This window comes from Hippopotamus amphibius, chromosome 9 (assembly GCF_030028045.1).
Source record: "Hippopotamus amphibius kiboko isolate mHipAmp2 chromosome 9, mHipAmp2.hap2, whole genome shotgun sequence".
In the NCBI taxonomy this organism is placed as follows: Eukaryota; Metazoa; Chordata; class Mammalia; order Artiodactyla; family Hippopotamidae; genus Hippopotamus; species Hippopotamus amphibius.
In genome coordinates, this window is record NC_080194.1 from 97,562,859 (window position 1) to 97,587,510 (window position 24,652).

Consider the following 24,652-nt stretch of genomic DNA (forward strand, 5'->3'; position numbering starts at 1 on the left):
AATGGTCATAGTTTGGGAATGAGTAGGTGCTCTGGCCATGAACTTGGCAGAGCCACCGCATGGTTGAGTCATGGTTCAGGAATTAATTCAATACCAGCCATCGGTCACATCCATCTGCTTAGAGGAAGAACTTTTAGACCAGAAGCAGGAGACTTGGTGGACAATAGAAAGTGCCACTTCCTTCTTTATTCACAACATCCTAGTTTCTTTTTACTTTAAGTGAAGGGTTGTTTTTTTCTTTTCTTTTCTTTTTTTAATCTTTATATTTGTAAAATATTGAGATAGGCCAGGAAAGATTTGGAAAAGCTAATCTTCAGTCCTTTAGCAAAAATATCCCTTTCTTTCCACTAGAAGGAGTAGTTTTAGTGCTTCTTGTCCACAGTTTCTTTCTCTCAAAGGTCACGACTCTCCACCCCTGCCAACCCCCCCCCCTCAAAAAAAGAGAAAAATCATATCTGTAGCTGGGATTTTTTTTGTCTTGTTGTGTGTAATTTATAGTTAGGGTAGGAAGCAGGGAAAATATTACTAGGGCAGCACTTTTTAAAAACCACAATTCTTCATGCAGTAGATTAGCTGAGACTAGTAGAAAAGCAGGCAATAGGAGTAAGGGAGAGATGCAACTTCAACAGAGCAGAAGTATAGTAAGTGGAAAGTGGCTAGAAACTGGGAAAGAGGCTGGGACACATGCACATCAATCTGCCCTCCAGATACAGATTTTAAAGGAAGAATCAATTACTGCACCATTGGACAGAAGTCAGAAAAAAAGGAAATCCTCACTCACACTGCCTGGTAACAAACACTGAATCTAAATAGATATCACTATGTTCAAAGTTGAGAACAGAAAAAAAAAATTATAGAAAGTATTAAAAAACAAAACAACACAATAAAATGTGAGAAAGGAAAAAAGTATTCCAGAGATTCAGAAACTTTCCATATATCTGAATGACTTTTTGCTGGAGCCAGAAAAGAGTTATAGAAATTACCAGGCATCTTCAGTGGAACTGAAGAAAACATGAATGTATGGGAATGGGGAAATAGAAGAAATAAGATAAGCAAAATTTTAATAACTGTTGAACCTGGCTGATGGGTTCTTATATAAGTTTTCAAATTTTTATAGCAGAAGTTTTTTTTAAATGATCTATGAGATAATAAACTAAATCTGCAAAATTATAAGATATTACAATACATAGAGAAAAAATAATTTCACTTCAATATATGAGTGAAACACAATTTTTAAAGAAAACACAATTTTTAAAATCCCATTTATAATAGTAAAATATTGGGAATAATCTAATTTAGGTAATAAAATCTACTCAGCAAAAAATGATAAAACTTATTAAAAGAAATAAAGGAACCCTAAAACAGATAGAGAAATATTCATGTACAAGAAGTTGGCAATGCTTTTCAAGTTAATATGCAGATTTAATAGTGAAGATGGCAATGTTTTTCAGGTTAATATACAGATTTAATGCAATATCTAAAGCAGTATCACATTAATGGGTATAGGTTAAAATTTCTTATTAGTATACTTCTTTATCACAACATTTCTTTTAAGCTCTAGGGTCTTATGTATTAATCATATTTTTAATTTTCTATGTTTTATGATTTTTTGACATCCTTGGGGGCCTTGCTGCCTGGAGAAGGAACTGCCCTTCAAGTCTAGCTAATTCCTGAGACAGTAAACAATATGTTAGTTGGTGAGCCCACTTTTTCTATACAAACCAGCCAATTCCAAATCTATACCCCCAACCACCTCCTTTAGCTAGAGCTCACACACATAGCCAATATTTTCCCTGCCCTAAATCAACCTAGAGACAGATTCCAGACAACAGAGACAGCCCTATCCCCCAAAGCCCACTGGAATTACTCAAACAATCCTAAACTGTTTGCTTTTCCTTGCCTTGCATTTCCCACAGAAAACATAACAAAGCCTGTGGCCTGTGTTTTCCTTCTCTCCTCTCTGCCTCCAGACTGAGACTGGTGCATCCCCCCATGGCCCTGCATGGTATGACATGCCTTTCACTTCTAGGGCAAATTTTCTTACAATGGCATTGACCTGTCCGTGTTTTTACCCAATCATTTTTATAAATTAAGAGCTGGGCACAAATTATCTTACTTTTCTACATTCTTTGGCCATAATGTCTAGCTTTTTTTTTTTAGCTTTTTTTTTAACGTCGTTTTTTTTTTTTGGTCAGAAGCAGCTGCTACTGCAAAAAATTTATTTACAATGTTACAGTATTGCTGAGCATCTGTTGATCATTCACTAGCTGCACAATGCATAAATTCTGTTTATAACCTCCTTTCACACAGGCATGCACTGCTCATTTGCTGATAAAAACAAGACAGAGGCCACAGAAGCCACAGCTTGTTCATTCATTCTACAGCTTTTCCTGACTACTTAGCATGTGCTGGACAGTGGCTGAGTGCAGGGATGGGAATACAGAAGTATCTGAAACATGATCCCAGCCCTTAAAGTATCAAAATCCAGCTAGGTAAGTAAAACATGAACAGAAAATTTCTGAATTAAAATAAAATGTAAATTTAACTTTGAGACAGCTCTTTTGCTTTCACATCCTTTTTAAGGTTCTCCCAGAGAGCTGTTTCACAGACATAATGCTGATACTAAAGTCTAATTTGTAAAAGTGCTTACTTATTTTTCCAGAAGAAGAAAAATGATTAGTAGGTATTTTCTGAGAGTGAATAAAAGAAAACTATGCAAGATTCAGAGTCAAATCTCAAGACCTGTGGAGATTGTTCTCTTTTGCTACTATTGAAGGGGAAATGTGGTTCTGCTGCATTTCATTTGGCTTCTAAGAATAGTTGCATTTTTTTCTTTTTAAACTGGGACGCATGGCTGGAAAACCAGAGGGAAAATACAGAACACACACACACACACACACACACACACACACACACACACACACACACACATTTTTGTCAGGAAAGCTTCAGATTATATGACAATAACAAAACTTTTACCCATCAAGGAAATACATAAATACAATTAAATTAATATATCAACAACTGGGACTTCCCTGGTGGGGCAGTGGTTGAGAATCCGCCTGCCAGTGCAGGGGACAGGGGTTCGATCCCTGGTCCGGGAAGATCCCACATGCCTTGGAGCAACTAAGCCCGTGCACTGCAACTGCTGAACCCACGCACTGCAACTAATGAAGCCCACACGCCCTAGAGCCCGTGCTCCACAGCAAGAGAAGCCACCGTAATGAGAAGCCCACGCACTGCAACGATTGGAGCCCCTGCTCACAGCAACTAGAGAAAACCCGCAAGCACAGCAATGAAGATCTAACGCAGCCAAAAAAAAAGAAAAAGTATATATATGTACTTTTATACACACACACACACACACACACACATATATAGCAACAATCTTATTTTAAAGCTGGGTTAACTTCATGAGAATAATATGTAACCAATTTAATTCAAAATGGAATCTAAAAGTCTCTAGTCAATTAAACAAATAAGCTGGGAGTGGGAAAAGGCAAAAAAAAAAAAGGAGAGAGATGAAGAAACACTGATGGCGACCGTATATAATACACACACACAGTTCTAGAGGATGAGAGACACAAGTAAAAAGATGAGGAAGAGTTGGCAGAGAAGATGGGGAAGGTCATTTCAGGCAGAGGGAACAGGAGATGCAAAATATGATAATGTTTTGACTTCAGCTTCTGAGGCTTCCACACCTGTGCCCATGCACCCTTGCTCAGTTTTCCTCTTAGGTAGCATGCTAGCTTCAGTTCAGTATAGCAAATTGTTTATAGTACCCACCAGAAGCCTCGCTTCACTTTTACTACAACTATTAGGGCATCTTTCAATGGCTGGCCTGGGAGCTTGGCTTTCACTCAGTCCTTTCCCACACTATAACTTTAAAATGCTGTGTGGGCAAATTAAATGCCGTGGGAATCTCATTCTCTATTCTTTCTCCTCAGACTTACCTGGTGAACTTATTCATAATACAGCCCTTTACAGTCTGTATCATAAACTTCCACTCACCTCTCTGCGTCCCCCACCAGACTGTGAGCTCCTGGGGTGCAGGAACTCTCTTTTTTTCTGTGAATATTAACATATATGTTGAACAGAAACTGACAGGACACCAAATGGCTCTTTCTCACAAGATCCTCATCAAACTGTTTCTTCACCTTTTCTGCTTCTCTGCCTGCTTTACTCTAGTATATAACTTCACCAATTGTGTTATTAAGATTTTCCATCTTTGGTAATTACATAAGTGCTATGCTATCTAATTATGCTTTTAGTTAGTAGTAACTAAAGAAGTTGCTATTTTCATACATTGAAAAGCCATTTGTCTATCTTTAACCATTGCTCATTTTTCCATAGAGTTGTTTGTATTTCTCACTATTTTCTAAAATACCAGTTAATTAATCTGTAAGTCAATCCATTGAAGTGATATTTAACCCATTAAAAGGATAGTTTTGGAGTCAGGTAGATCTGTGTTCAATTCCTGGCTCTGGATATTTATTGTCATCTCTAAAATGGGAATGGAGATAATACCTCCTGTCTCATAGAGACACTCGTAGAGACATCATAGGTACTAAATGAGAAAACTCACAGTGTACCTGGTGTATAATGATAGGTACCATTTAATATTTACTATCATCATTATTAGAAATAAAAACACACACAGTGATGGATGTTTATATTGGCATAGCATTTTAAAATGTTCTATTTTAGCATCTTTTGAAATCTTTATAGCAATCATGTACAGTAGGTAGGACTTTGCTGAAATAATGCCTCATTGTGCTGTCTAAACTCAAATAGTGAATAGAGTTGCAAATAAGGATTTTAGGTCAGAAAAGCAAGAAGACAAAAAGTCCAGGTAGGCTAGGTCTAGGAATTAATTCAAATCACACCTCCTAAGTAATGAGAAAACTCAATGCACTGGGTTGACCTGAAATGACAAATATAAAGGAACATTGGACAGGGGTTTTGCACAGTGTAACCTAGATACCTCCTGAAGTTTTCCACATTGCATGGAATATTAGATCCCCACTCCAACCCCCAAGATTTTTACAAATTCCTAGGAGGCTTACATTCTCTTAGTCATTTCAGGCTCCAAACTCCTTCTTCCAGTGAATTGGTACAGTTTGTGGATCAAGCTGGCATCTAACATGTGCTCTGTAATAAAGATATTGTTTTGACCCTGGCAGAAATTCACTCCTGATATAAAATAGCCAAAGTAAAATAAAACAACATACTCTTCCAAGTCATAGTAGATATTACCAAAAATTTGTGAAGGACAAAAGAACGAACCATGTTGTCAAAATGGAAAAAAAATTCAAATTGCACACAGGCAACTTTGTCCATCTTTTGGTGACTCCACAATCAGGAATTTTGGGCTTCCTAGGTGGCGCAGTGGTTAAGAATCCGCCTGCCAATGCAGAGGTCACGGGTTCGATCCCAGCTCCAGGAAGATCCCACATGCCACGGAGCAGCTAAGCCCGTGTGCCAAAAAAAAAAAAAAAAAAAAAAAAAAAAAAACAAAATAATCAGGAATTTTGCCCTCTGGCTGCTGTATCCCCATTGTCCCCCAGATCCCAGCCTCACTCCATCTTGCCACCTCTTTTCTCGTCTGTCCCTCTAATCTCTCCTCTTTCCCAAGTCCCTGCCTGGATTAATTCCAGGAACTTCAGATTCTCCTTATTCTACATATTTTGCAGAACAATTTTTCGTTCCCCTCAATCTTTGCTCCCAAACTTGGGCTCACCTCTGCATTTTCCAATTATTACATGCTCAGCAGAACAGAACAGATTTTCCTGTAACTAATGTTTTTAGAAGACTTTCTTAGTATGTTAGCCCCATTCTCTCAGTGGTGATCATACAACACATTTTTTTCCCTCCATTACATCACCACTTAAAATTTCATACGGTACCAACATATTTGTCTCCATGTTTATCCCCAGTGCTCAAATACTAAATATAAGTAAACACACTTTCTGGAGAGTAAGGATGATGGAGGCTCCAGATACCAACACTCTTTAGTCCAAAAACAAAGATTAAGATCACCAGCCGAGAGAACATCCCCACCACCAAAGGGGTGGTGAGGGGCTGTGCTCCTCTGCTGGTTTCCCTGGTAACCAATGAGCCAACCTGATGTCAATCCCCCCATAACAGACCACAGCCACTTAAGACCCTCCATCGAAAATGCAAGCTCAGTCTCCGGTGGTCATTGTAACTCAGCCCGGAAGCGGTCCTGTTCCTCAAAACTCCAACTGGCAGACGGGCATGTGTGATTGCTTCAGCGATTGCGGCGTCTGTCTCCGTGGCATGTTTTGCTTCACGTGCCTTGCGTGTCAAGTTGCATCTGACATGAATGAATGCTGTCTGTGTGGAACAAGTGTCGCGATGAGGACCCTCTACAGGACTCGATACGGCATCCCAGGATCCATTTGTGATGACTATATGGTGACCCTTTGCTGTCCTCTGTGTTCTCTTTGCCAAATCAAGAGAGACATCAACAGGAGGAGAGCCATGCGTACCTTCTAAAAAAAAAAAACAATGGTGAAGAGCTCTTTTTTTCCCCTTTCTTCTGTGATCTCTCTCCTGATCTCGAGAAGAGCTCTTCCGAAACAACTGACATCAGCTCCACACCTCTTCAGCTGGAGTGCTTCTCCACTCTTTGCAACTGAAATATGATTGATATGTTTAATCACAATCAATGGGGTTAAAAAAATTGAACTTTGATTTATTTTAAACGAATGTTGTCCCTTAGTTTTGCTAAATGGTGCAGCTTAGTTTCTCCTTGCTAATAAATTTTCTGGCTTATAAATTTTGTATTACATTTAAAATATAAACCAAATAAAAGATTTTACTAAATTGAAAAAAAAAAAAAAAAAGATCACCAGCCTACATCCCTCACTACTGGAACCCACCCAACTAATTTCTGTTTGTTTTTTTTAATAAATTTATTTATTTACTGGCTGCGTTGGGTCTTCATTGCTGTGCGCGGGCTTTCTCTAGTTGCGGAGAGTGGGAGCCACTCTTCGTTGTAGTGCGAGGGCTTCTCATTGCAGTGGCTTCTTTTGTTGTGGAGCACAGGCTCTAAGCACGTGGGCTTCAGTAGTTGCAGCACACAGGCTCAATAGTTGTGGCTCACGGGCTTAGTCGCTCCGAGGCATGTGGGATCTTCCTGGAGCAGGGATCGAACCCAAGTCCCCTGCATTGCCAGGCGGATTCTTAACCACTGAGCCACCAGGGAAGTCCCCACCCAGCTAATTTCGTCAAAGTATACAGAATAGGAAGAGGCCAAGCCTAGCAGGATGATAGCATACACACTACCTATGTATGCACTGTTTTATTTTGTTAATCTAGTTTTCCAATTGGAAAATATATTCATTGCCAAAAAATAAACAAACATTACAAAAATGTATAATTAACCACCGTTAATAGTATGTGTTTACATACACACTGTATATACACACAAATTTTCAAAACAAAATTGGAATCAAATTATAATAACCACCACACTGTCTTTAATTGAAATATAGAAACATATCTTAATTTACACAATTTTAAAGGTGAAATGGTTTTATGATGTGTGTGCTTTGGAAGGAAGACAAACTATGAAGAACATTCTATTAAAATTATTCCTTTCAGTCACATTGCTTGGAATGTTACATTATATCAAAACAGACCCTGATTATATCATCTTCATCAAGCTATGAACACTTCTTTAATAAGGTATGGTAGCAGAAAAAACAATCTGAACCATTAAGGCATGGTAGGAGATCTCAGTGTGCTGCCATTTCTTTGAATGTGTTAAGTGGATCACATTTGCTGCAATGAAGTAAACAGTTGAGACTAGAATCTGCAATGAAGTGAAATGTAATTCTTTGCCTGTAGTCAAATCCTTCCTTTCATTGTATTTACTGTTGTTCCTTTTTTTTTTTTTTTTAATTTATTTATTTGCTGCATTGGTATTTTCGTTGCTGCACACGGGGCTTTCTCTAATTGCAGAGAGTGGGGGCTACTCTTCATTGTGGTGCATGGGCTCCTCATCGAGGTGGCTTCTCTTGTCGCAGAGCCGAGGCTCCAGGCACATGGGCTTAAGTAGTTGCAGCACACAGGCTCTATAGTTGTGGCGCATGGGCTTAGTTGCTCTGTGGTATGTGGGATCTTCCCAGACCAGGGCTCAAACTCAGGTCCCCTGAATTGGCAGGCAGATTCTTAGCCACTGCGCCACCAGGGAAGTCCTGCTGTTGTTTCTTAAGTTGGACACCTAGCTCATTCATTTTCAATCTTTCTTCCCTTCTATTCTACATTTATAAGGCTATAAACATACCATCTAAGGATGTTTTCACTGCAGGAAACGTTTTGCGTGTATCATTTTCAATTGATAGATGAATTTTTATTATATAATTTCTACCATAACTCATTCTTTGACCTATAAATTATTTTGAAGTATCTTTCCTACTTTACAAATGTATCACACTGGATACTCTTTTGGCTATCATTGTTGTTATTAAATTCTAATTTTAATGCATGATAGTCAGAAATGTTATCTGTGTGATACTGATTCTTTGGTACTTGCTGAGACTTTTTTGTAGTCTACACATATGGTCAGATGTGCTCTTGAAAAGAATATGTATTCTCTAATTGCTGGGTTCAAAATTCTACATATGTCTACTAAATCAAACATTGATTTTGTTGTTTAAGTCATCTATGTCATGATTAATTTTTGTCTAATTGATCCATCCATCTCTGAAAGATCCTTGGAATTTTCTACACTTTCTCTTAGAATTCTGTCAATTTTGTTTTGGAAATTTTGAGGCTGTGATTATCAGGTGAATTTATAAAATATCGGTGAATTTTTTATTTTATCATGTAATGGCCCTCTACCTTTAACAATACTTTGTGCCTGAAAGTCTACTTTGAATGATATATAGATAGGCCAGCCAGCTTTCTTTTGATTTGTATTGTACTACATTTTTCTATCCCTTTGCTTTCAACCTTTCTATGTTCTTATATTTTAGGTGTATATCTTAAACAGTATATAGCTAGATTTTGTTTTATCTCATCTGAGGATCTCTGTATTTTAAACAGCAAGTTTAACCCACTTACCCTCCCAGAAATCAGTGCTATATATCTGGATTTAATTTCTACCATTTGTTTTCTGCAATTTACCATGCATTTCTTCTTTTCCCCCTTCCTATTCTTTAAGTTAATTAGTACATCATCCTTGGACTCCTGGACAATTTCTAAGTAAGACAGAGAATACAAAACATTGGTCACCAATCAAAAATACTTTTAAGTAAATATTTTTATACATTATAGATTGACCATCAATTGACATGTTTAACAGAATGTTTCTATGCCCTTGGTGACATTAGTGTTTACTGAGGTACTTTGTATATCAACACTTAGTCACCTGCCTTCTGGTTTTCTATCTGTAGGAGAACAGAAATTTATTGCTGTGATTAAAGGTTATAACTAGATGGATAATTAAGACTATACTAGACACAGCAGGTGCAATAAAAAATACACAAATTTGAAAAAATTGTTATGTCTATTTATCAAGGGAATTTTTACAGTTCGTGAAGGTAGAAAATTTAACAAAATATATGTTTGCCTAACATGCTAAGATTAATTACATTTTAAAGTTAAACACAAAGGACTTCCTAGGTGGCTCAGTGGTTAAGAATCTGGCTGCCAATGCAAGGCACACAGGTTCGAGCCCTGCCCCAGTAAGATCCCACATGCTGCAGAGCAACTAAGCCCATGCACCACAACTACTGAGCCTGTGCTCTAGAGCCTGTGAGCCACAACTACTGAGCCCATGTGCCACAACTACTGAAGCCCACAAGCCTAGAGCCTGTGCTCCATAATAAGAGAAGCTACCACAATGAGGAGGCTGCACAATACAATGAAGAGTAGCCCCTGCTCGCCACAACTAGAGAAGCCTGTGTGCAGCAACGAAGACCCAACACAGCCAATAATAAATAAACTTATTTTAAAAAGAAGCTAAATGCAAAAGCTTTAAATCTATCATCTACTCATATATTTGTATATGTATGACCATAACATATGAAGACATACTAAGATTAGTAGGCAAAAAAGGCTTATAAATCATTTTTAAAGAGAAAATTGTACTTCAGAATAAGATTGATCTTTAAACAGAGTTTGTGTGCCTTTATCATTCTCTTGAATGTCTTAGCAAAAGTTCCTCACTTCTAAAATAGTTTCCTGTTGTGTATATTGTCACTCTAAAGCAAGATGTTTTCTTGTATTTCGGCATCTTTGACTTAAACCTATATTTAATAACCAATATTCTCTGACAGGTTTTTTTTGTTTTTTGTCTTTTCATTTCCTAATTCAAGGCTTAAATTAAGAATAATAGAATTGTTAAGAGGCCTTTTACATCTAAACTTTCTCTGGAGTGTCCTGGATGACTATGTTATTTTCTTACCTCATGAAAGGAGAGATACTAAAAATAGTTACATTTTGTATTCTTCATACTTTGATTAGCTAAAATACTATGTGAGCTGACTTTAAAATATCCAAGAGCTCTGCTATGGCACAGATGTTTAGCATGACTTTTCTTTAATAACCTATCTTGGGATTTCCCTGGTGGTGCAGTGGTTAAGAATCCACCTACCAATCCAGGGGACACGGGTCCGAGCCCTGGTCCAGGAAGATCCCACAGGCCATGGAGCAACTAAGCCCATGTGCCTCAACTACTGAAGCCCGTGAGCCTAGAGCTTGTGCTCTGCGACAAGAGAAGCCACCACAATGAGAAGCCCATGCACCGCAACAAAGAGTAGCCCCTGCTCGCCACAACTAGAGAAAGCCCGCGCAGCAATGAAGACCCAATGCAGCCAATAATAAATTAATTAATTAAAAATAATAATAACCTATCTTACATTAACCTGTAGCTTTGGACATTTCTAACTGCAGTTAAGCCATTCGTGTCGACATGAAAGACAGACTTGTGTTGTAGTGATGCTTACTCAGAAGTAGGAACCACATAAGCTCCCTACCTGCTGTAATGTTATTTCATTGTCTGCTTCCTTTATAACTGTTAAGTGCTGCCCAATCTAAATCTAGCTGCCGTATGTCCCCTTCCTGATAAAGAGTAATTTCAGTATTGTTCCACAGCTGTTAAACTCTAAGCAAGCTAGGCCACATTTTAAAAGCTATTCTTGCTGTTTAACATTCTGAAATGCATCACAGCAAAGTAATTCCTAAAATTTAGTCTGCCATATTGACAAAAAGTGCAAGTCTACAAAGTCTCTGTCTTCCTGGAGAGCTCACAAATCCAAAACTTTTGCAGTGACCCATCCCACCACTACCATATCTAATTTTCCTTCAAAAATTAATGATACTTCCCATTTTTCATTTTTTACAACAAAATAACAGCATAGCCTCCTTCCTCTCTTGATCTTTCACACCTCAGTATAACTTACTGATTCTAAGTGTAAATATCTTTTGAATTTATTCTTTTCATCCTGGGTACTAATGCCTTCAGAATTCATAATTTCTTTTCTGAATCACTGAAATAACTAGTTTCCTCCTTCAAATCCACTGTTTGCACAGCTGCCAGCATAACCTATTTGAAATAAACATCTGACCATGTCATTCACATAATTAACCATCTTCAATGACTCAATGCTCTCAAGACGGTCTCAATTACTCACCGTGGCATAGGAGGTCCTCTACAATCAGTCCCTCTCTATGTTGCAACCATACCAAACCATGTGCACTCTTCAGCTTGATCTACCATCCTCCAGCCACCCGCACCTCACCCCAGCTTCCTTGGCCTCATATCAGCTCCTAATCTTTCAAAATCCAGGTCAAGACTCATCTCCCACAAAACTCGCAAGCAAATTCTTACTGTACCCTTTGTTCTATCACTGCTCGATGTGCTTAACTATTACTGCACTCATCCCACTGTACTGCAATCATTTATCTGTTGCCCCAATTAGATTATGAATTCCTTCGAAGGGGAGAGGAATTGCTACCTCTTTATCCACAGTACCTGGCACAGTGCCAATTACATAAGGTACTTAATTCCCATCAAACAAGTGGATGTTGATTTCTACAGTACCTTTTGAAATTGACTCCTACTTTCCACCACTGTCTTCTACATCTATCTTTTTACACATCCTTCTGCCTCTAGTTTATCAACCTTCCTAATGCCACCTAAATTCTTTCTGAAGCACAACTCTGATCATGTCCTGCCTAACCTCTGAAGCCTCCTATTGCTGTTAGCTCCTGCCTTCCCTTCCCTGCTGCTCCAGCATCTCACAGCAACCCACTGATTTTCCAAAGTGACAGCCCACCTCCAACCTAATTACAAAACTGACCGGGACCTGGGCCAGGCACTACCCAACCAGCCTCTATGCTAACATTCAATCACCATCTAATGAAGCTTACTGACATTAGATGTCCTTTCAAATCCAAACTAGGATCTGATGGTATTGGTGATAGCTACAGGATTCCCCTATTATCCAGTTACTGCCCTCGCATTTCGACTCTATGGAAAAATCCATTTCCCCACTCCATTTTACAGCAGTGGTGTACTGGGGGCTGGGAGAATGACACTAAAGGAGATCATTGTCTATGGAGAGTTTTAAAAAATAAAGAACTGACTAAAGGTCAGTCCATTTTTTATCATCATAATGAACCATCAATTCTAAGCAAAGTCAGTAATAAAATACTGCTCCCTGCCAAGGTTCACCACCACTGCTTGGTGAACCACTGCTATCCAGGCATCACCCGCTTCTGAAACCTTCAACCTACCCCAAACAGAATTAACCACCTCTTCCTAAAACCTTAATACATATCTGAATCTCCTACAAGGTTGTAAGCACGTTAAGGGGACCTTATCTTTAACCTCCAGCATGAACGCTTTTCCTTCTAGCCAGCTCTCCATCAATAGTTTGCCTCATCTGTCCAGTAAGGTCCTCAGTAAGTGAAATGCACCAACTCCCATTTCATCTGTGTTGCTAGATGAAACCATCGTGCCTTACAGTCATCCCTTAGACCAGACTAACTGCATACAGTATACAATTTTAATATAAAGGCTGGCATTCACGGAACACCGTAATCTGGACCTAATTCTAATTCCTACTACTTAATCTTATTACTCTCCTCATACCAAACTACTTATACTCAGTATATTTCTGCCTATTACATGTAAGTCTTTTTTGTGTTACAGTACTTTGTGTCTGATTTACCTAACTGCTAAACTCAGAAGAAAATTTAAACACTCAGTCTTGTTTCAGTGCTACAGAGGCAACAGACATCAGTTCTATTGAATAAAACTAGGGACAATTAAGACATAAAAGAGTAGAATAAATTTTTATTATACAGCATTTTTATTTTTAAAAAAACTTCACTTCATAGAATACATTTTCACATTAGAGGTTCCCACAGTGGGAAAACAACAACTTGTTACTTATAATTTTATATTTGTGAACAGATTATTTTAGGACAAGTGAAATAAACACATTTGAGGATTAAGTCTTGGTTTAGAATCTGTAACAATTTGAAACATCTATAAAGGGCCCTCTTCCCTACATGGAATTTCTCTATATTCAGAAACTCTCCAGCCTCTTCTTCCTAGGATTTAGAAATCAGTAACGTGAAATATCAGCATTTCTAATTTTCAAATTTCCCTAGGACACGTAACCATCAGTAACTGGTATCGACTGGACAGAGGGGGGAGGTTTACAAAAATTAAACACTGCCTAATCTTCTGTGAAGTCTTTACTTAAGAATTAACAGTCTTTCCCTTTCTCCATCATCCTAGGACAAATATCAAAGATTGATCAGATACTGAGAGCAATAAAGCTGAATTCCCTTTAAGAGTCTGGTAAATTAAAAGGCAAAAGCTCATATATAATGTTTAGTTATACTGCGAGTCTTGTGAGAAGCTGAGAGACACCCCATTAACTCCCCAGAATACAGAACTCAGTCTCAAAATTTCTTGGATACAATTTCTCTCAAATCTTCCTTCAAAGAGTAAATTCTAAAAATAACCAGGTGATTAGAAGAGGTTTATCTCACCAATGGACTTATCTGTGATTTCCTTCTTACTGTGAGTTGAAATGGCATGACAGAGCAGAGGCAAGGAGGTGTACAATCAATTCTCAAGGCATTAAGTCTAAAAGGTCAGAGCTTCCACAGCATAGCCACAGCTTTGCAGATGCCCACGTCATGATAGTTGAAGTAACAGAGCCCAGCGAAGGTGAGGGCCGAGAGCGCCAAGAGGCCTGCCTTGGCAGCTTTCTGCAATGCATTCCCGTGAACATAGTCAGTAACAACTTGTCCGATGCCCCTAAAGAAAAAAAATATCACAGTACACATGAAAATCACAAGTGATATTAGAAGGCTATTCAGTTAACTTGGCTGCAAAAAAATAATCAGTCAAGGTCAAAATGCAACTCATGGTAACAAGAATCATAAACCAAAATGAAGGAATCAAATGTTCCCTAACAATATAATATAGACGCCTTCCTATTCTTCAGCTTCAATTTTCAAGTCATCTATATCAAAGACAGTAACTAATTCCTACTCTATTTACAAAATCTTGAGTTTTTTTTAAACCAAAATAAATGGCTTACAGAGTTTTTCATTAATTCAAAATGAATTTATTAAGCAGATATTATATGCCAGAATCTGTTACGGATATTGAGAGTACAGCAAGTAAGAAGCATTGCTGCCCTCATGGAACAAACATTCTAGTGAAGAGAAAGAAAAAGTACATATGTGCTATGAAGAAATATTTTAGAAAGGATGGCTTGAATGAAAAGAACATTCCAAACAAAAGCAACAATGACCTTGGCATCTCTGAGGAATAGTAAAAAGGTTCCGTGGCTCAAGAACAGTGAGATCAGAAGGCAGTGGCAGATCACAGAGGGCCACGAAGGTCATAACAAGGAGTTTGCACTTTACTTGAAATACAATGGGAAACCACAGATGCGCTCTAAGTAAGGAGTGACCTAATTTTACTTTTTAAATAACAGTTCTGGACTTCCCTGGTGGCGCAGTGGTTAAGAATCCGCCTGCCAAGTCCGGGGACATGGATTTGAGCCCTGGTCCAGGAAGATCCCACATGCCACAGAGCAACTAAGCCCCTGTGCCACAACTACTGAGCCTGAGCTCTAGAGCCCTCGAGCCACAGCTATTGAGCCCATGTGCCACAACTACTGAAGCCCAAGTACCTAGAGCCCATGCTCCACAACAAGAGAAACCACCGCAATGAGAAGCCCATGCACAGCAACAAAGAGTAGCCCCCACTCTCCACAACTAGAGAAAGCCTGCGCGCAGCAAAGAAGACCCACACAGCCAATAAATAAATAAATTTATTTTAAAAAAAGGTCACTCTGCTTGAATGTGGTGAATGGATAGTGCAGGCAGAAGCACAGCAAGAACAGAAATAGAAAACTAGTTAGGAAGCAAATGAAGTAGCCTAGGCGAGGCTGCTGGCTTAACTTGGCTTAACCTAGGCTGGTGACAGGGAAGACAGCGTGAAGTGACAATTCAGGCTACGTTTTGAGGAGAAAACTAACAGAAAGAGCTGATGGACTGGTTGTGGGGTTAAGACAAAAAGTAGTATCTAAAATGACTCATAGGATTTTTGGCTTGAGCAACAAGATTTAATTGAATTAGGGAAGAAAGGGAGAGAAGGAGGTTTTGAGGGGAAATCAAGAGAGATTTGGTGGGGGGAGAGTGATTTTTGGCAACATTAAATTTGGGATGACTGTTAGACATCCAAGTGGATATGTCAGACACCTGGAAATGTAAGTCTGAAGCTCAGGAAAGGAGGCCTGATCTGAGCTCACCTGGGGAAAGTACGCAGAGAAATTAAAGAAAGCCAAGAATGAGCACAGGGTTCAGACCTTTATTATTCAGAGGTCAAACAAGAGGAGAAGGAGCTGACAAAGACTGAGAAGGTACAGCTGGTGAGGTGGAAGAAAACAAGATGAGGATGGCATCCAGGACGCCAAAGAAAAATTACTTAAGGAGAGAATGGCCAACTAAGCGGAATGCTTCTGAGTTTCAAGCTGAGGACAGAGAATGGACAGCTGGACTTGGAAAAATGAAGGTCTTTAGTGATTTTGACAAGAATGATTTCAGTTAGACAGTTGGGATAAAAAACCCAATTAATATGGGTTAAGAAAGAGTGGATGCTAAGGAACTAGTACACAATTACAGACAATTCTTTCAAGTCTTTTTTTTATATATGTGTGAAAAGGAAGAGAGAATTAGTAAGGTAAGTGGAAGAGAAGTCAATCATAATTTTTTAAATGCATGACTTTTTTTTAAATGTATGACTTTAGGACTTTCCCTGGCAGTCCAGTGGTTAAGTCTCTGTGCTTCCACTGCAGAGGGCACGGGTTGGTCGGGCAACTAAGATCCCACATGCCCACAGCATAGCCAAAAAAAGTGTATGACTTTAGATTTATCTCTTATTCTGATTTTTCATCATTTTAGATGGATCTCCTTCCAAGAAACACACATCAGAGAAATCTTACTGTAGCTGTGATCTAGTATTTCATATGCAACTGGAATCTTTTATTGTGAAAGGTCTATCTGGTTAAAGGGTAATTCTCCTAACCAACACTAGAACACTAGGTAAGCAAAATGATTCTGACAAATTACTTAACTTCCCAGGGGTTTAGCTTCCACAACTGTAAAATAACAAGTTTGGTTAAGATACTCCCCCAAGTCCTTTCAGTTCTTAACAATCCAAAAAACACCTCTCTCACCCATGACAGCATACTGTCCTTGCAAAACAACATAAAATGGACAAATCAAGGAACTCAATTGTTATTAACAAACTTTCTAGAAGGCTCATTAACTTAGAAAGTCTAACAAACTACACTGGGTAAAATAAAAACTGGAAATTCAACAAATATTTACTTAGTGCTGGGTGTCAGGTACTGCTCTAGGCACTAAAGATACAATAACAAATAAAAACAGTCAAAAATCCTATTACATGTCTTTTTTAAAAAAGGGCAAAACTGAACTATAGTGTCTAGGGATGCATATTTGGGTAACAAAACTATGATGAAATGTAAGGAATTGATTGCTATAAAAAACCGGGATAAAATTGTTTCTGGTTGAACAGTTATGACTGAGATAGAACACAAGGAAGAGGCTCCTGGAGGAGGTGGCAAAGGTCTATTTCTTGACTGGGTGGTATTACCGTTATAATAATTCATTAAGCCATAGATCTGATTCTTACAATTTTCTGTATCTGTGCTTTCATTATCGTGAGGGGGATAAGAAACATACAAAATAACAAACATAATAAAGTATATTAAAAGGAAATAAATGCTACTGAGACAAGTAAGACAGCGCAGAGGGATACGGAATGGTGGGAGGGACACTACAATTTTGAGTAAGTGGTTAGAGATGGCTTCACTGAGAAGGTAACATTTAAGATGTGAAGGAAATGAGGCAACAAGCCCAGCACATAACTAGAAAAAGAGTTCCAAGTAGAAGGAACAGTAAGAGTAACGTCCTGAGGCCTGGAGTGACCCAGGTGTGTTCAAGAATTATCAAGGAAGCCAGTGTGAACGCAGGAGAGAATCACTGAAAATGAGGAAAGAGAGAGGGCCAGACCATGCAGTGTCTGTAGACCACTGTAAGAACTCTGCCTTTTAGTTTAAGTAAGATTAGGAGACGAGGAAGGGTTTCGAGGAATATCTTGACTTGACTTAATATTTTAACAGGATCACAGGGAATGCTGTGTTGAGAACAGACAGGAGGGAGACCAGTTAGGAGACTACTTCTGGAATCAAGGATGATTACCAGGTTTGGGGCTTGAACAAACAGAAGAATGGAACTGTCATCAATTCAGATGGGCAAGAGTACTGGAGGAAGAGATCTGGGGGAGACGAGGACCTCGGTTTTATAACATGCTATGTTCAAAATGCCTATCAGATATGAAAGCGAAGACATCAAATAGGCAGGTGGATACTTAAATATGGGTATATAAATAGTTTACATATGTTTTAATGTTCTCTTCAGATCTTGAGTATCTCAATCAACTTCTCCCTCATATGCAATAGTAAGACAAGCTCACAGCAAACAAACTGAGCAGACAGGGTAACATCGAAAGGACTGCTGTACTTGCCAGTGACCATGAAGAGTGAGGGCTGCAGCCAGAGAGTAGTCCATCGCAGAGCAAGGATTCAAATAAGCAGCTGGAATTAGGCCCAGGAGCAAAACACTGACAACCCTCTCACCAGTCCAGTGGAGAGACGCAGCCTTGGAACCAGCTATAGAAAGGAAGGACGAGATTTGTGAGAGTTGCAGGGGGAAGCACACATCTCAATATTTGCCACAAAATAACCCAAACTGACAGAATGGCAAACAGAATGCATGTAAGACTTAACTCTGAGCATAAAGAGGCTAAGATAAAGAAGGTAAGTTGAGAGATGCAATCTCTCTTCTGTGAAGTCTTTCAGCACAGCATGTCTCAACACCTACATATATTAATTAGAAGACAGATCTACTTTGCTTATAGGCAAAAAGATGGATGAAATATCTTCGTAGAATTACCAATCTTGGACTTCAGTGTAATAGACAGATGGATACCCTATGAATATAAGTTGGTGACACCTGAGGAATTCCTTTAAAACATCTTTTATTTACACTTAATCTTTGTAAGTAGAATAATATTAAAAACCCTCCCCAAAGAAAATTAAACCAGCCAACTCAAGGAGAAGCAAAGTTCTAATGTCAACTTTTAGGATCTTGGTTCTTCTTCTGTTCCATTACTTATAAGTAGCCCAAAATAGATATGGAACATGAAAACTTCTTTTAAACAAGTGAAAATAAAATGGGCTTTAAACATCTCTTTGAGAGCCCCTACCTTTTTTTGGTTACATACCCCTTTGGGAATCTAATAATAGGATGGAGCTAATTCCTGGAAAAATGCACATAGATACATACATTAAAAACTATGCACAAAACTTCGGGGACTTTCCTTCAGTCCCACGCACCCCACGTTAAAACCACTCTGCTAAATCTAACTGAACGAAGCAAAGTTCAGAAACAAAAAAATAATTCTAAAAAGCAAAAAAACTATACTTGTCTAATTACTCATAACTCAGATGCAACTATTAAGTGGTAGACCTAAGAATCAAAAGAAGTCTTCTCTAAAATACTTATCTTTCTAGATTTTAAAAATGAAAATACAGTTAACTCGTTATTCACCTACAGATCTTCTAAGATTTAATAATATCTAAACAGTATTCATCCAAGAAATGCCATGATTTCAATATCAACCTAAATAAAAATAAGCATGTCAATTACAGCTATAAATACGCATGATTTTTTTTAAACTGTCTCCTACTCTAAATTATTTGGATCTGGCTCTTCTCCATTAGCTACATAAACTACCTTGAACAGACTCCTTCTACAGAACTATTTTCTTTTTAAAAAATTAAAAATTTTAAGAAGACTTAGACCAAAAGGTTCTATATGAGTGTAAACGGCATGATTCAACCATGCTAACACTGTGTGCCCAAAGCTGTAGGCTAGGTCTTCATTCAACAGAGCTGGACACAAAAGTTCCCCTCAAAGACAGCAAATTCTGCCAAAGGTGTGATATTCAGCCCAGATGAAGACAGACATACAGTGGTGGCTGGGTGACAGGTGAATGTGCTGTATCCCACACCATCCTGGCGTAGATCCATCCCAGAGAAATGCTGAGACATGAGCCGGTCTGACCACTGGGGTTCGGAGGAACAGAGCTGAGGAAAGAGACATTAGAGGGACCATAAGCATCTCTCCTTTAACAGGATTGACAGACTTTCTAAATGACCAGAGGCAAGCTATTTAACCCCAAAGAGGGAATTACCATCTCATCTGTAAAATGAGGATAGCATTTATTTCACTGGGTTGCTGTGAGATTAGGCTAAGTAGCCATGGAAAGACTGAAAAACCGATGAACACTTACATAAAAGGGCTTCACTTTGACTAATTTTTAAAAATAACTTATAGCTCCTTTCTTCTCCCATTTATTCATCTACTCATTCAACAAACATTGACTACATGCAAGATTATGCTCTGCACTAAAGCAAGAGAGAGAAAAGACAAAGTCTTTGTTTTCAAGGAATTCAGTGTAGTTTGGGAAATACCACCTTCCTTTTCAAGATCAATTTCTCTACTCGCACTCTTGAACCCATCCCTTTCTGTCCTCTTTTAGATCTTGTCTCTTGGTTAAAAAAATAGGCAAATGTAAGTACACCCAACCCTACCAATACTGGCTGTGAGATGATGGGCAATTAAATTAAACAGGCTCTCCAAGCCTCAATGTCCTTATTTGTAAAATGAAAATAATTGCACTTACTTCATAATACTCTATAGAAAATTAGATAATATATGTAAGATCTTCAGCATAATTCCCAGAATGTTATAAGCACTCAATAAAAGGTAATTTCTCTCCTATACCTTTAACCTCTCCTTCCTTCCTACTGACCATTTTTCCTCAACTGATGTAATATATTTAACCCTCCCCTTGATCCTATGTTCTCTAACAAATGCCCATGCACTCTTCCCCTGCTATCTTTCTTCTCTTTCCAAACATACTTTTTTAAAGTGTTGTCTAAATCACCTCAACTTCTTCACTTCCCTGTCATTCTTCAACTCTGAAACCTGTCTTTATGCCCACCAAAGCTGCTTTAGTAAGTCACCCACGATCTCCTGTGGCCACATCCAACAGGCACTGTTCAGTCTTCATCTTACTGGGCTTTCTGCATCACGTGGCACTGGTGGCCTCTCCTCCCTTCTTTTCTCTGACAAAACTCTCTTCTACTTCTCGCTTGATTCTCTGACCATTTTATATCAGTCTTCTCCTGCATCCACCCTTAAATGTTCACCCAGGATTCTACTATCTGCCACTGCTCTCCTTGTTTCCTATGCCCATCCCTAGACATTTTGTCCACTCAATTTCTAATGCCTTTAAGCTGATGACACCCGGCTCTGTATCCCTAGGCCAGATATCTCTCCAGAGTTTCAGAAGTTTAAGGCAAGGCCTGCCAAGGCCTCTCCCCTGAGATACCCAACATGGTTCTCAAACTCACCATAGTAATAACTAAAATCACCCTTCAACTGACTTTCTCATTTAAACTTGTCTCACATCTGCATGTTTCCCACTTTATTGAATGACATCCCCACCACTCTTTAACCTTACCCAGAAATCTGGAAGTCATGTAGGACTTTCCCTCTAAATTCAGTCAAATGCCAAATCATATTGATGTGTCTCCTCAACGTTTCCTGAGACAATCTTCTCTTACGTACTACCTTCCAAGTTCAGGACCTCACTATCCTTGTCTAGACTGCTACAACAGTGTCTCAACTCATCTCCCTGACTTCTGTCTTAGCCTGCCCCATCTCCCATGATGGCCAACTACCACAGTGTTACCAAAGTGGTCAATGTAAATTTGCAAATCTATGTCAAATCTTTCAAGGGTTCCCCTTCACACAAACTAAAACGCATATGCCATATCAAGACAAGTTCTTCTGCGATCTGATTTCAGTTCACCTTTCCAGAACCATCTCATTCCTCACCTTGAGCTTCATGCTCTAATATCCGACTTTTGTCTTCTCTCATAACAAGCAGGTTCTACACCTCCATCACCCTTCTGCTCATCCCAGTAGCTCTGTCATGTCCTTCTTCCTGTGGCCCTCCTTACCCTCAGTACTCAAACCAGGTACACCTTCAAGAACCCAGACAGGGTGATCTTTCCAAAACACAGAGCTAAGCTTCTTCCTCTGGACTGGCATACAATTTACATACCGCACAATAGTTTTTACTTTATGTTATACTATGCTTACATGTTTTCTCTATAAAAATGAAATCTCTTTGAGTAACTGTTTTTTCACATTTGCAACCCAACCATACTACTGTGCCTGGTATAACACAAATGCCCACTTCAATAATTACAAGACTGAACTCTAAGGGAAATAGGCAAGGCTTAGATCGGGACTTAGACCCTGACACTCTTCCTATTCAGGGTGGGAGCATTCTAAAGACAGCGAATCGGGAGAAACGGAGAACTCATGTGAATAGCTTCAGCAAGACTATAACTTTCAAATTACCCCGTCACCACGTCAGCCCAGAGCAGGGGAGACTGCACTCGGGTGAAATTCTGGGCCCGTAGGCAACGCTGGCCATGCTGTGGTTTCTGCAAGAACCAGAGCTGCCAAAGGGAAGGAGGAGGGTCCCCATGTTCTAAAGGTCTCACCGCCCAGCAGACGAATCCTCACCGCATCCCCTTCCCCGGCTGGAGGCTGTGTTAAGAACCTCCGGCCGCCAGGACCCTCACCTCGCCCTCCTCCAGCACCGCACAGGACACTCAGCCTACAGAGAGTCGCCATGTCGCTCCTGAAGGCTCAAGGTCATCCAGCAACCCGGAAGCAGTCATACGACAACATCCACCCCGCGACGCCGAAAGAAAACGAGAAGGAAAACGCCGGGTGAACCGGAAGTCGGGGTTGGCACGGGCCCGCCGCACATGCGCACACAGCTTGTCGGGAGGTCCCGAGCCTGAGGCGAACAATGGCGGAGCTAGGTGAGGCGGACGAAGCGGAGTTGCAGCGCCTGGTGGCGGCCGAACAGCAGAAGGCGCAGTTCACTGCACAGGTGCGGGGACAGGGACCAGTATGAAAAGAGGGTGAAGTACAGGTCCCGGGCACCCGCGGAGCTCTGAACGCTGGCGGCGCGGGGCGGCCGCCCGATGCTCCGTGCCTGCAGCGCCCTGTTCTGCTCACAGAAGAAACCAGTCTCAGGCCTGCCGCTGGTGACCCGTAGTGCTCAGGTGCCCTCTAAGCAAGCCTAGCGTGGGGGAAAGAGAAGGTGTAAAGCGAAGAAGAAAGGTTCCGGCGACGCAAGGGCATGGGAGCCTAACTCGGCGGCGAGCTGTCTGGGCTGGCGTTCGGAAGATCCGGGTTCTCATCTTGCTTCTGCCCCTTACAGGCCACGTGCCCCTACACAGAAGACCCATCCACTCTTAAGTCTTGGTTTCGCAGTCGCCCGCTGCCTCACTGGAAGTCGAGGATCATATGCAATAACTATTTGGAAACGATAGAGCAGTAGAGCGTTATTGGATAAAAGTGGGCTCTGAAGTAGTCGGTCTAGACTATTAGTTTAAAACGAGAGTTAAGGAGCATGGTTCCAACCCCGGCGTTGCCCCTTACTAGCTGCGTGACCTTGGGCTAATTACTTAACCCTGCCTCTTAAACGGAAGTGACAGTCATTTTTAGGACCGCAGAAAGGATTGACTGAATGCTTAGTACCCAGCCTCCCAAAAGAGCTAAGCCTTTGGTAAATGGTTATTCCCCTCTTTTGGGAGGAGTAGGGGTGGTGGGAAGGGGAGAGTTAGCGGAAGATAAGTAGCAAGAGTCCTGGTTAGAAATCTTTGGGTCCTGAACATCATTAAAGTGCACACATCTCGTGTGCGCTTTTCTGTAGATTGGGTCCATAACCTTCATCGGATTTTCAGATATACCCATGACCCCAAAAAGGTTAAGAACTTAAGAACTAGTTTAGAATGAAATGAGTGGTTTGGGGGAATTAATTGGTACCATAGCTTCCCAGCTTATGCTGGTGCTAGTTTGGAAATATAAAAGAAGGTATTAATCCTGCCTGAAATTTTACAATCTGATTAAGGAAGTGACACAACTAGAAAATAATAGACAGTGCTCTCAAGGAGGTAATAATTTAAACGGTGTAAAAATCTTTAGGGAGGAGTATTGAGAGTCAAGTTGAGTATGCTCTGTGTGGATCTCACTGCAACCGATGGGTTGAGTGTTAAATAAGGGAGTGCTCTCAGTGGCTAACAGAGAAACTGATGCATTAGGGCGACTTGATGGAAAGCACATATTTTTTAATTACTAAGGAGGAGAAAAATAGAAAAGGAGAGGATAAAAGGACTTGCAATATAGGGATGAGGAGTTGGGCCATATTGGTGACAAATTAGGAAGTGGGAAAGAGTCAAAGAATGGTTTAGTCAGGTGACAATGAGAAAAAAAGAGAAGGAAATAAAAATGATAGAGTTAGGCCTATCTGCAGACCCCACGTGGTTACCGTTTTTCTTTCCTCTTAGGTGCATCACTTCATGGAGCTATGTTGGGACAAATGTGTGGAGAAGCCAGGGAATCGCCTGGACTCCCGCACGGAACACTGTCTCTCTAGCTGTGTGGACCGCTTCATTGACACTACGCTTGCTATCACCAGTCGGTTTGCCCAGATTGTACAGAAAGGAGGGCAGTAGGCCTTCCCCTCGGAGAATGACCACGGAAGCAGCAAAGGACTTATTATTAAGCAGATTTTGAAGGGCCACTGGGGGAAGGTTGTCAGCCCGTTGTCAGGTTAACTTCAGGCTGTTACCAAGCCTGTTGGTGCTAAAAAGTAACAGATCAAATGTTCAAAAAGTGACATTTATTTATTGGGAATTCAGAAATTCCATCTTGTATCACAACAATTATTCAATAAATGTGAATTCTCCAACTTTTTTTTTTAAGTTCCATTTTAGGATTTAATATATAGATCTCTGATTGGCAGGAACATTAGAAACAAATGTTCCAAGGCCAGTAGTGCAAATGAGAGATCTTAGGTTTTGAAGAGCCACGCTAAGCCATACTTAAGGGGGCTGAAAGA

At 39.9% G+C, this 24,652-nt stretch overlaps 3 protein-coding genes across 4 annotated transcripts; 2 read left to right on the plus strand and 1 right to left on the minus strand.

Moving 5' to 3' along the window:
* Nucleotides 1–6,153: 6,153 nt before the first annotated feature.
* LOC130829171 (placenta-specific gene 8 protein-like) lies at nucleotides 6,154–6,845 on the plus strand. Its single transcript, XM_057695431.1, has one exon. The coding sequence runs from the start codon at nucleotides 6,178–6,180 to the stop codon at nucleotides 6,517–6,519; it is 342 nt and encodes a 113-aa protein (XP_057551414.1). The 5' UTR covers nucleotides 6,154–6,177; the 3' UTR covers nucleotides 6,520–6,845.
* A 6,468-nt stretch (nucleotides 6,846–13,313) lies between these two features.
* SDHD (succinate dehydrogenase complex subunit D) lies at nucleotides 13,314–22,463 on the minus strand. Of its 2 annotated transcripts, XM_057748164.1 has the most exons (4): nucleotides 22,320–22,463; nucleotides 19,626–19,742; nucleotides 18,119–18,263; nucleotides 14,146–14,311 (listed from the first exon to the last, which is right to left on the minus strand). In XM_057748164.1, exons 1-4 carry the CDS (start codon nucleotides 22,369–22,371, stop codon nucleotides 14,146–14,148), a joined length of 480 nt encoding a protein of 159 aa, XP_057604147.1. In that variant the 5' UTR covers nucleotides 22,372–22,463. The 2 variants fall into 2 exon arrangements, with proteins under 2 accessions (XP_057604146.1, XP_057604147.1); XM_057748163.1 differs by lacking the exon at nucleotides 18,119–18,263 and having other exon boundaries at nucleotides 13,314–14,311; nucleotides 22,239–22,431.
* Nucleotides 22,464–22,511: 48 nt separating this feature from the next.
* Nucleotides 22,512–24,504, plus strand: TIMM8B (translocase of inner mitochondrial membrane 8 homolog B). Its single transcript, XM_057748165.1, has 2 exons — nucleotides 22,512–22,636; nucleotides 24,099–24,504. Exons 1-2 carry the CDS (start codon nucleotides 22,553–22,555, stop codon nucleotides 24,264–24,266), a joined length of 252 nt encoding a protein of 83 aa, XP_057604148.1. The 5' UTR covers nucleotides 22,512–22,552; the 3' UTR covers nucleotides 24,267–24,504.
* The last annotated feature ends 148 nt before the right edge of the window (nucleotides 24,505–24,652 follow it).